General features: G+C 45.3%; 1 protein-coding gene across 5 annotated transcripts in view; it reads right to left on the minus strand.

The window, feature by feature from the left end:
* The window catches only part of MTMR1 (myotubularin related protein 1), a 75211-nt gene extending 67963 nt beyond the window's left edge, over positions 1-7248 (minus strand). For all 5 annotated transcript variants that reach the window (XM_010331278.3, XM_010331280.3, XM_010331279.3 and 2 more), the window contains exons 1-2: positions 6951-7248; positions 1061-1166 (exon numbers count right to left, since the gene is read on the minus strand). In XM_010331278.3, the coding sequence (XP_010329580.2) occupies positions 1061-1166; positions 6951-7105 (261 nt within the window). In that variant the 5' untranslated portion in view covers positions 7106-7248. The remainder of the gene's footprint in view (positions 1-1060; positions 1167-6950) is intronic.
* Positions 7249-12827: the final 5579 nt, after the last annotated feature.

A 12827-nucleotide genomic window follows, 5' to 3' on the forward strand; every position in this document is an offset into this window, starting at 1 on the left:
GTTGGCCTCTTGAGCCTGAGTCTGCACTTGTTATTACCCTATGAGCTAAGGAGGAACTGAAGATAAAGCTCCTAAACAAGGAGCACCTATTAAGAATTAATTCGGGTCTTTATTGTAATTCTTAATCTTTGTAAGATTCAATGTCCGGCAAGGACCATGATTTTGAGAGACTATTAACTGATGTAGTCTGGGATACCAAATGCATTTTACACACACTTGTGAAAAATCAATCAACTCTTACTAGCAGGTAAAAATGACTACAATAAACAGAAACCTCAATTTAGGCAAACATCACTACTGAAATATAAATGTAATTTCATTTAATGTACCTATTAATAGTTTATTGATGTTAAAACCAAGTTAGTCTTTAGCCTTAACAAAGATGGAGCAAGCAATTTTTTTGTTTTTTTAATTGATTTAATATTTATTGGGCACCTATTATGCTCCAGGATTGTGCCTGGGAAGCCAGTGGTGAATAAAAGAGCCCTAGTCTCTGCTGACAAGGAGCTTATCACTCTTAAATTTAGAATAAGCAAGGAATCTAACTTTTAAAATAAACAAAAAGAGACTTTTCACTTCAGTAAGGACTGAAAAATGAGACTGCCCATACAATACTCTTTTGAGATTTTGGAAGGGTTTTTATACACTCTAGTTTCACAGGTTAATGCCAAATACTCACAGATAATACATAAATGCAAAAAAAAAAAAAAAAAAAGTGAAGTTAGCGACATGTGTACATCAAGGTATTTTCTGAAACTCACAATACTAACAAAGAAGCTATATGCATGTATTATCATAAAATGGAACTTGATTTTTAAAAGAATCATCATCATCTAAAGACAGCTTCTCCTCTCAATTACAAAACTATGACTACATGTACGGGATACTGGTAAAATTTCTCTTCTACATTTTAGATCTAACAACAGAGAACCTTGCGTTCCTTATTCTCAAGCAAATGGCAGTGGTACATCAAAGGGCCAACAGCTCACTTGAATTAAAACTGCAAAGCTTCTTGGCTACTAAGCATACTGAAAATGAATAAGCACTCAGTGTTGCTTACCTTGTAATCTCTGGATACATTTTCTGATGTCACTGAACCTGAAATCTGACTAGAAATTGTAGCAGCTATAAGCTGTTTACACCATTCAACATGTGATCCTGTAGGACTAAAAAAAATAGCATGAATTAAAAAACATTATATCATAGGATCTCAGTGAAAAAATTAGCACTGAATAGGAATATGACCATACTTCTTTTTTTTAGATGAACGAACTTTAATTAGATTTTTTTCACCTTTACATTTAATCTAAGAACTGCAATAGCAACTGACAACTAGGAAGTAAGATTAGGTTGCAAGTAAATTTTAAATGAATCAACCAATTTTCTCAAAAAAGATGAAGATTCTAGGTGTTAGTTAAGCTTACTATTCTCCACTATTTAATGAAATTTTACTCTATTAAAATTATATGGAAGACATATCGGTTTTTGTTTTTTTTGAGACAGGGTCTCGCTCTATCACCCAGGCTGGAGTGCAGTGGCACAATCTCAGCTCACTGCAACCTCTGCCTCCCAGGTTCAAGTGATCCTCCCACCTCAGCCTCCCATGTAGCTAGGACTACAGGCACATGCCACCATGCCCGGCTAATACATATATATATATATATATATATATATATATATATATATATATTTATTTTGGTGGAAACAGGGTTTCACCATGTGTCCCAGACTGGTCTCTAACACCTGGGCTCAAGTGATCCACCTGCCTTGGCCTCCCAAAGTGCTAGGTTTAAAGGCATGAACCACTGCGCCCAGCCGGAAGAAATATTTTTAATGTATATAAATAGAAAATTAATTCTAAAGAGAATTATTTATGTTACATCATAGGCTTTTCAAACCTTCAATCAATTTCATGTTGGTAGTTTTAAATCTAGAAAATAGTGTACTTTTGCGTGAAGCAAAGTGACTCAGAAGTAAACCTGATCATGAGATTTATAAATTATAGCCTAGAAAAATGACATTCTCTGTGTAGTACTAACAATACCTTACATTTCTGTATATGCTTTGACAACTTATAAATGGTTTTTAGTTATTTTTTTTTAATTTATTTACTTTTGAGACAGAGTCTTGCTCTGTCGCCCAGGCTGGAGTGCAGTGGTACAATCTTGGTTGTCATCTCTGACCCCCAGGGGTTCAAGCAATTCTCCTGCCTCAGCCTCCCTAGTAGCTGGGATTGCAGGTGTGTGCCACCACGCCCAGCTAACTTTTATATCTTGAGTAGAGACAGGGTTTCACCATGTTGGCCAGGCTGGTCTCAAACTCCTGACCTCAGGTGATCTGCCCACCTCAGACTCCCAACGTGCTGGGATTACAGGCACAAATAGTTTTTATTATGTCAGAGCCTCATAACCATGGTGTGATGAGAAGGCAGAATAGGGACTAGCTGACTTGTTTTTGAGAAGAGAAAATCAAGGCACAGAGGTGACATGTCCTGTGAGAAAGTGGCTGTGCTTAACAGGACACAGAAAAACCAACAGTGACTGACTCAGTGCACTGAAGCCAGCAGCACAGGTGGTAGCCAACCGCTTTATATGAAAACACAACAATGCAAAGAAAACGGCATCTTTCACTCCCACAAAGCTCTGAAGCACCAAAGCATTTTCACACATGTAGCCTCACAGTGACCCATTTTACAGATGAAAAAATTAAGGTCCAGTTTTCCCCAAGGTCACACGATTGGTAAGTAGTCAAACTGTATTCACCTTACCTAAAAGACCACATAAGCCAACTAGGCAGTGAGAGATTTAACAGTTGCCCCCAGAGGCCGGGTTCCTCTCACAATTTGGGAAAACAGTAAGAAATCCAGCTAGAGGGCTAAAAATATTAACGAAAGTTTACCTTGCAGGTAGTGTTCACTGTAAAGAACGTTTCAGGCCTTTAAAAAAATCACATCACTAATTAAATCCACACACATGTATTTGAAGGACAGAAACACCTGGAATCCCCAGGCAATATGGAAAATGACCCAAACAGTAAAATAAAGAAAACTGAAGTTCTGTGGCTAGTGATCCAAAATGCAGTCTCTGCTCCAAACAGACCAGAGGTTATCTGTGTGGTTCAAAATACTAAATGAGCAGAAATTCTCATCTCATGCCAGCAATCTATATGCCACAATTTCGACCTGAGGGGAAGAAGGAGGGAAAAGGGAGAGATCTGTTTCCTTTTTAAAGGTTAAGTCACTTTCATTGCCTGCATATATGATACTTTTCTTGTCATAATGCCTTTTGCCGTCAGCACCCACCAGCTGCAAATACAGGAAGAAACTGCAGGAACCCAACTGTTGACCATGAGTGTGACCTGTTATTACCACCTGCCCAGCATGCCTTCCCCCTTCCTCTGATAAGGACACTCCTCTTTACTTTGGGGAACTGCCCTTCCCCACATCACAGGCTTCTGTGGGGGAAAGGGGAGGAGGAGGTTGACCTCTTCCTCCGCCTGCTCCTATTTGCAGGTGAATTACTTAGGATCAGCCAATCCCAGGCTTTCCTCTTGGTTCCTGGAAATATGTCCAGAGCTGCTGGAGGCCACTCCCCACCCCACCCCACCCCTACCATCTTGAAGAACTCACAGGAATAAAAAGTGAGAAAAAAAAAGAGATCGAGAGATGGGGAGTCTCGACAACACTGTGCATGTGGCCATCTCTCCTCCTGTCTGGAGCAGTTCTGTGAGCCAGGACATCTCATTTGGCTTAAGCTAGATTGAACTGTGGTTCCTGTCACCTGCCAGAAGCATCCTGGCCAACATAGTTACACACAGTGAGGTATAGTGGGCTAGCAGACAAGATGCCTGGATGTGAGTCCTGCTTCTGTCACCAGCTAACTCCATGATCTTTGACAAGACACATCCTCTTACAGGACCACAGCTTCCTTATTATTAAGTACAGTATTCAAAACAGAAGTGAAGTCCCCACAGTCCAAGGGACAGGGCCGAGTCCCACCTATAGAGCCAGGTTCCATTCTAGAGGTCACTCTTCAAAGAAAAGTGTGAATCTGAGCTTGAGATGACAGAACTGAGAAAGGAAGCCATGATTCCTCCCCCATCCCTTTTCTGCAGTCTTGCAATTGCCCTCTATACTCCAGGTGTCAGTAACCACCTGCAGGCTGGAGGCTCCCAGCTCTATTTCTCCAACCTGGACTCTCCTGATCTCAGTGCTGACATTCCTACAAGACATCTCCACTGGTCTGGCCCAGAGACCCTGCCAATTCAACCTGTCTAAACCAGCATCAGTCGCTCAGCCCCACAACCTACTCCTCTCCTGTGCTTCCTAACACAGGGCACAACACAGCCAGTTACCTGACCCCCACAGGCTAGAAAGCTGAGGTTTGCCTTGGAGTCCACCCAGCACTTCCCCCTCACATCTGAATGCTCACCAGGTCAGGTCACTCTGAACTGGTAAGCATCTTGAAATTCCACCCATCCCTATTCCTAGTCCAATTCCCTTTTCCAGACTCCTTTCATTCTTCTGTGAACTCCACCTGCCTCATGAATTTAAGCCTCATCTATAAGCCTGATTCCCCAATTTGACTCTCCAGCCCAGACAACCCTGAACTCCAGGCTCAGACAGACCAACTATATCTTGTTTGTTTGTTTGTTTGTTTGTTTGTGACAGAGTCTCGCTCTGTCGCCAGGATGGAGTGCAGTGACGAGATCTCGGCTCACTGCAACCTCCACCTCCTGGGTTTAAGCGATTCTTCTGTCTCAGCCTCCCGAGTAGCTGGGACTACAGGTGCATGACACCATGCCCAGCTAATTTTTGTATTTTTAGTAGAAACGGGGTTTCACCATGTTGGCCAGGATGATCTCGATCTCTTGACCTCATGATCCGCATACCTCGGCCTCCCAAAGTGCTGGGATTACAGGCGTGAGCCTCCGAGCCCGGCCAACCAACACTATCTTTGACATCTATTCTGGGACATATAATTGGCATTTCATAATTGATATGTCCAGAGCAAAGAGCCTGCTATTTCCTAACCCTGCTCCACCTTAGGAAGACTTCTCTATCTCAGCAACACAATTTTCCCACAAGCTAAAACCGTGGAATTCTCCTAGATTCTTCTCTCACAGCAAACAACCAATCTTCAGCAAAACCCATTGGCTCTACCCTGCAGGTCTTCAAATTACATCTAGAATCTGACCACTTCTCCCCTCCTCCGCTCCTCTCTGGCTGAACCACCATCTCACTTGGCTTACTCCAATAGCCTCCTACTGCCAGTCTCTGCTTCAATTATTTCCTCTGTCACTATATTGTCCACATAGCACCATGGAGAGCCTGCTGAAATCTACAACAGATTATGTCACTCCTCTTTACAAGGTCCCCAGTGGCTCCTCATGGCCTCTGAGGCTCTCCACCATCTGGCTCTGTGACTTCTCTAACATTGTCCCTTACTTGTCTCTAACTAGCTCCCTCCCTGCTAGTGACACCTGGTCTCCTTGCTGATCTAGGAATCCTTGGTTCACACTCACCTCAGGGGCTTTGCACAGGCCTCTGACTAGAATGTTATCACTCCTGGGTATCTGTATGGCTGGATCCCTCGCGTCTTTGGGGACATTACTCAAATGTCACCTTTCTCAGGCTTTCCCTGATCACCAAAATCTCTGAAGGAAACCAGAAGATGAGGAATATTTGGGGGTGACACATGCTGGTCTCCTTTGGCTCCTTAAATGATGTTGATACACGCCCATGCTGAGTACTTCCACCTTTGCCTCTACCACACATCTCATTCGATTTCCACTGTTGGTTGGTTTGTATTCTCCACTACATGGTAAGCCTAGCAAAATGGTAAGACAGCAAAAGCCATGTTGTACTATTTTGTGAATCACCCAGACCTCGTACATCGTTGAATATTTGCAGATGAGGGAAGTCCACACCATTTCAAATGCTGTCTTAGCTGTGACTGGTTTTCAGTGATACTAACCAGTTGGGTGATTAATTTGTTAATATATAATTACACTGAGGTAGAAACAAAAGTGAAGGGAATGTTTCTTGTTTCTGCGGTTTTGGAAACTCTCAAAAGTTTGGCACAATGGTATGACTAAGACAGGCAGGAATGGACATCTGAAACTGACAGAGCTACATTACAACAGCCATGCTGCCTGAGTGCACTCTGCTGTCAGAGAAATGGCCAAGATGTGCGAAACTGGATGTTCTGGGTTATGGGATAGGCCATCCCTTGTCATCGGAGGATGGGTGGCCCCTCCCAGTTAGGTGCGGTCACTTTACACTTCTGATTTCTCTTAGTTCTGCAGTTGCCTCAGAAGCAGTAGGTTTGCTTGTGTGTTCATGAAAACAATAAACTGGTTCCTTCAAAGTGTGAAGAACTGAAAGTAAAAGGTTCTGTTTTCTTCCCTCCTGAGCAGTTTGGAAGTTCTCCATCCCAGATATTTGCCTCGATCTGCACCAGCTCCCACACCCGCGGGTCCCATTTCCCTGTCCCCAGTCACAACCCCAGCATCAAAGACTTTAAGCAGACACAGTGGAATTGGGGTCTTAAAACCACACGAGGCAAGGTGACGCTAAAAGAGGAGAGCCCCGGTGGGATCTCCCTCCAAGAGGATCGGTGGACTGGGCAGGGACAGCCAAGGGGTCACCAAGGGTAGCAGGTGGCGGCGCGGGAAGTGGTTTGATAGCCGTGAAGCCCCTCCCAGGGTTCCAGGAGCTGGGACTAGCGAGGCGGAAGTAAGCCAGGTGCGCGGCCGCAGCAGATCCGAAGGCGGCAGCCCCTGATGGGGTGCAGCGGTTTCCGGAGGGAGGACTGGAGGGGATGAAGAGGGGTCGCCCACCCCGCCTCGGCCAGGCCCTGCGCGGCGCGAGGGGAGGGAGAGGGCGGGCCTCGCGCGGGGCCCTCGGGAGTCGGGGAGCTGGAGGCAGGGTCGGTCTGGGCCCCGCTTACCTGTCCAGGGTCTCCACGCTGGGCTGCCGGGAACTAGCGGTGGCGCCCCCCGCGGCCCGAGGAGGCCTCCTACCTCCCGCCGGCCCCGGGTTGGGGCCCCCGCCGCCCTCACAGCCCGCCGCCGCCACTGCTGCCGCCGCCACCGGCCTGTCCATGGCGCGCCGACTCCCGCCGCCGTAGGGAAGCCGCCGTCGGGACGGGAGCGGCGGCAGGGAATGTTCCGCCGCGCGCCTCCTGCCGCCCGCTCTACCGCCTGCCGGCTTCAGGCGGCCGCCGCCATTAGCTGTCACCTGGCGGCCCCGCGTTACCCACAAGTCCCCGCGCGCGGGGGTCGGGGGCGGGAGCGGGGGCGGGGAGGGCGGCGCGCGGGGCCGGCGCCGGGAACCCCCACCTGGGCGCTCGCCCACGTAGCCTGGGAGCTGGGGGGGCTAGGACCTCCTGCTCTAGCGACCTAGGCGCGTTCCGAGCCACTGGGGTTCAGAATCCCCAAGCGGATTATGCATAGCGTGCTTCGCTCTGTAGTCAAATCGGTTTGACTGCAGAGAAGTGGGGTGTAATAAGAAGTTTGGAGACATTCAAGGTTTAAAAACTATTTCCTCCCTCAGTTGTCCTTCCCAGAAAAGGTATAGGACAGTTCAGGCTTCCTCGGTCTTGACATCTTGAAGCATGAGCAATTCCGGGCATTTTAGCAATTCCTCCCTACCCCATTCTTCCCTCCACTTTCCCCTTCCATACCCCTCCCCCTACAAACCCACCTCCTTGCCATCTGTAGAGCAACCAAGTGTTCTGATGCCGCCCTCGGAACTTCCGCCCATGGTTTATCTTAAGAGTAACATTTAACTACTGTTGATTAAAAATCACTGCTATGAAAACCAAGCCAATTATCTTGGTGAGGCATTTAGGACATTTGCTTTCTGGGCTAGATTTATTTTCTTGCTCATTTTGTTTGGGTTCTAATCATCCCCTCTCACCTCACTCCTGATTAAGCTGGGAGTGGATGTGTGGCTCATGATCAAGCCCCTTTGCCTGTGATTGCTCTGGGTGTAGTCGGGAGTCCTATGACCCAGACCTGGCAAAGGAGCTATAAAGGGAACAATTCGCTCCCTGTTAAAAGGCAGACCTGCACACAGAGAGTTACTCATGCCCATCCCAGACTCGTCTTGCCCTACCAGCTTAATGACGTCAAACTGAACTTTGAGGATATGATGCCTGAAGCCCCTACAGCCATCTTATACCCAAGAGGAGGTGAGCCTGGGGTAAGACGATAACAAGGTGTGGAGGGGCTGGGAAGAAGGAAAGGAAGATCCCCAGACAATAATAACTCTCATCTAATACTGTAGAATCGTCTTCTGCAGGCTGCTGGCTTTCATCCCCCTGAAGTCCATCTGTTGAAGCCCTAACTCCCTATGTGATGGTATTTGGAAATGGTATTGAGAGACAATTAGGTTATAAGGGCCAAGCTCTAGTCTGACGGAACTGGTGCTTTATAAGAAGGGTCACCAGTGATCCCATGCACTGACATGCACACACTGAGAAAAGCCCATCTGAGTACACAGCAAGAAGGTGGCCATCTGCAAGCCAGGAACAAAGCCCTCACTAGGTCCCTGCTGTACCCTTAATCTTGGACTTTCCAGCCTCCAGAGTTGTGAGAAAATAAATTTCTGTTGTTTAAGCTACCCAGTCTATGGTATTTTGTTTTGGCAACCTAAGCACACTAAGACACCCACTTTTAGTTGGGTATTTTGTTACAAGTAGCTGCAAGCATCTTAGCTGTGCTGAGAATTGTCAGAAAGAAAACAGCGCAACTTTAAGCATATTTTAAGTACCATATTCTTCAAGAAAGACCAGGCCAAAGAGGAATTTACTGTGACACTATCATAGTTCCAATTCAGTTAAGTACACTTAAGATTTAGAGGACAGAGATGAATCCGACATATCCCTGCTTAAGATGTTCACAATCAAGTGAAGGAGACAGACAAATTAACAATGACATTACAAGTTGGCAAGTGCCATAATGGGGACAATTGCACAGGATGTGGAACACCTACCCCAATCCATAGGAAAAAAGGAGGTCAGGAAAACTTCCCCAAAAAGGTGACGTAAAGCTGAATCTTTAAAGATGAATAAGTCCTTGATGAGGTGAAGGAGTCAAGTTATTCCAGGCAGAAGACACAGTTGTGGACAAAGGTATGGATTAGATGAGAAACCCTGTTAGAGGCGACAAGGAGCCACAGCAAGATCTTGGAAAGGGGTGAACTGATCATATTTCCACTCCAGAAAGATCACTAGGATTGCATGATGGAGGATGGATTGGAGGGGCAAGGGTGGCTGTGGGAAGGTCAGTTAAGAAGTTGTTGTCATAATAAGGAAGACCTGATGCATTAACCCTAACTTTGGACAGGACTCAGTGACTGATGGAATGTTGGACATGAAGTGAGGAGGGAGCGAGACGCCAACATGGGCCAAGCCTGGCACTGAGGTTTCAGACTTGGAAAACTGGGTAAAGGAGATATCAGCCACTGAGATAAGGAATCCAGGATGACAAGCAGGTGGGAGAGGTCAGTGAGCAAGATGAATTTATTCTGGAAATGTTGAGCTTGAGGCACTCTAAGTCCAAGCCCATAGGTTGCCTTTGTGTGTGTTAGAAAAAGAGACCCCTTCCTTACAACACTGGACTCTGTTAGTCATAAAATTGTCATAATGTGCCAATTTTGTTAAAGCTCAATCTTTGGCTACCATAGGCCAAGAAACTGCCATAATAGACCTAGAAATCTATGTGGACCTCGTTCTGAAGGATCCGTTTCTTAGTCTGTTTGTGCTGCTACAACAAAATACCACAGACTGGGTAATTTAGAAACAATAGATATTTATTTCTCACAGTCCTGGAGGCCGGGTGTCAGACATCAGAACTCTCGCTGGTATGGGCTTGGTCTCTCTGCTTCCAAAATGGTGCCTTTGTTGCTACATTCTTCAGAGAGGAAAAATGCTGTGTCCTCACATGGCAGAAGGTAAAAGGGTGAACACCTCTTGTTAAGCCCTTTTATGAGGGCACTGAATCTCATTCATGAAAACAAACCCTCATGTCTTAATCACTTCCCAATAGGCCCCACCTCTTACCACCATAATGGGGATTAAGTTTCAACAAGTGAATATTGGGGGACATTCAGACCATAGCAGTCCCCCTTAGATATAACCCCCTTGTGCACTTCACAACCTGTGCAACGATGCATAGCAGTCTTGGGAGGTACCTATGGGCATCCAAGTGGAGATGTCCAGTAGTCAGCTGGAAAGGAACTCAGGAAAGAGAGGTCATAGAAAGTTGGCTCATTTTCATAAAATTTGAGGACAGAGGAACTCTTCGTAATTTAACCTTTAGCTTCACTTTGGAAACTATGGATGGGGTCATCACTTTCATTTCTGAAAAAGAAATTAAGCAAATGAAAATGGATCTGATCATCCCTTGTAAATTTCTCAAAAACATAATTTTGCGAGCACTGAGCAAATCTAATCCTCAATGGAACTACATGTGATTGCACTGTAGACAAGTGTTCCCATCATTTGGAGGGTTCCTAATGTCAACTCAGAAGAGCAGGACTTTTGATAAAAATACATTTTTTAAAACAGCAGTCTCTGTGAGCATATGCTGGTTCAGAGGCTGCCCAATAAAAAAATTAAATAAAATTTAAAATAGCTGGACTTTGATCCAATTTTTGTGGGTGAGCTTGGATGATGCTTGGATAACATGTACAAACTCATTTTTTTGGTACTTCAAAAAACTCTTCTCCACAGATTCTAGGGATTAGGGAATAGACATATTGGGGGCACAAGAGTGCCTGCCAGAAGCGCTAGGTCATGGTTCTCCAGAGAAACAGAACCAATAGGATGCATGTGTGTATGTGTATGTGTATGTGTATGTGTATGTGTATGTGTATGTGTATGTGTACGTGTACGTGTGTAAACATGGATACTTTAGGGAATTGGCTCGTGATTTTGGGGAGCTGACAAGTCTAAAATCTGCGGAGCAAACCAACAGGCTGGAAATTCCAGCAAGAGTTGATGTTGCAGTCTTCAATCTGAATGCATTCTGGAGCAGAATTTCCTCCTCTTTGGGGGACCTTAATCTTTTCTCTTAAGGTCTTCCACCAATTGGATGAGGTCCACACACATTGTGGAAGATAATCTGCTTCACTCAGTCTACCTATTTATTTATTTATTTCCATTATTATTACTATTTTTTTTTTTTGAGACGAAGTCTCACTCTGTCACCCAGGCTGAAGTAAAGTGGCATGATCTTGGCTTACTCCAACTTCCACCTCCTGGGTTCAAGCAATCCTCCTGCCTCAGCCTCCTGAATAGCTGGGATTACAGGCATCCACCACCACACACAGCTAATTTTGGTATTTTTAATACAGTTGGGGTTTCACCATTTTGTCCAGGCTGGTCTCGAGCTCCTGACCTCAAGTGATCCACCCACTTCGGCTTCCCGAAGTGCTGGGATTACAGGTGTGAGCCACCGTACCCAGCCTCAGTCTACTCACTTAAATGTTACTCTCATTGCTATGGTTTGAATGTATCCCCTCAAAAGCATGTGTTGGAAACTAAATCCCCAATGCAACAGTGTTGGGAGGTGGGATCTTTAAGAAGTCTTTAAGTCATGAGGGTTCTACCCTCCTGAATAAATTAATGCTATTATTGTGGGAGTGGGTTCTTATTGTAGGAGTGGGTTCCTTATAAAAGGAAGAATTTAGCCCCTTTCGGTTCTTTTGCCCTTTTACTTTCTGCCATAGGATGACACAGCACAAAGTCCCTTGCCAGATACAGGCCCCTCAATCTTGGACTTCCCAGCCTTCAGAATGATAGTAAACTTCAGTTCATTATAAATTACCCAATCTGTGGTATCCTATTACAGCAGCACAAAATGGTCTAAGACACTCATCTGAGAGAATCTAGACTGGTATTTGACACAGCAACATCTAGACTGGTGTTTGACCAAACAACTAAGCACCACAGCGCCTAACCCAGGTGACACATAAAATTAACCATGACGGTGTCCACAGGTTCTTTTGTGAAGTTGAAATTCTCAGTGACACTTCAAATCAGCGCAGCTAAATGAGTCGAATTATTAAAACCACGCCTTCCTAAGTGATATGATTTGAATGAATCCCTTAAATTTCATGTGTTGGAAACTTAATCCCCAGGGTGACAATATTGAAAGGTGGGACTTTTAAAAGGGGATTGTATCAACAGGGGTCTTCCCTCATGAATGGATTAGTGGGCTATCATGGGAGTGGAATTGGTGGCTTTACAAGAAGAGGAATAGAGACCTGAGCAAGTACAACCTAGCCTCCTCTCCATATGAGGCCCTGCATGCCTTGGGACGCAACAGTGTTCTCACTAGGAAGAAGGCTCTCACCAGATGTGGCCCCCTGACCTTTGACTTCCCAGCCTTCAGAATTGTAAGAAAAAATTATTTTCTTTATAAATTATCCAGTTTCAGGTCTTCCGCTGTAAGCAACAGAAAATGAGCTAAAACAATAAGCTACAGAAAAAAACACCACAGATGACTTAACTATGCCTTTAGAAGTTATCCAGAAGGTTCTTAGCCACAAGTTCAATTACTGGCAAGGCTAAAGGGTGGCTTGGGAGGCTTTTGCCTTCACCACCCCATCATCTCCACCATCTACCATTCTTTGATGTTGAAATTCCTGTATCCTCAGTCTTATGACAGGTGCTCTACAAATGCAGTGTCAAGCTCGCCTTCACACAGAAACTGCTGTCCAGAGACCTCACACTTTCAAAGCTCCCGAGACTCCACTTGCCTCAACCTGGCAAGCATGTTTCAGAGACACACTTTTTGCCCCACTCAGTAAGCACATA

The sequence above is a fragment of the Saimiri boliviensis genome, chromosome X (genome assembly GCF_048565385.1).
Source record: "Saimiri boliviensis isolate mSaiBol1 chromosome X, mSaiBol1.pri, whole genome shotgun sequence".
NCBI classification, from domain to species: domain Eukaryota; kingdom Metazoa; phylum Chordata; class Mammalia; order Primates; family Cebidae; genus Saimiri; species Saimiri boliviensis.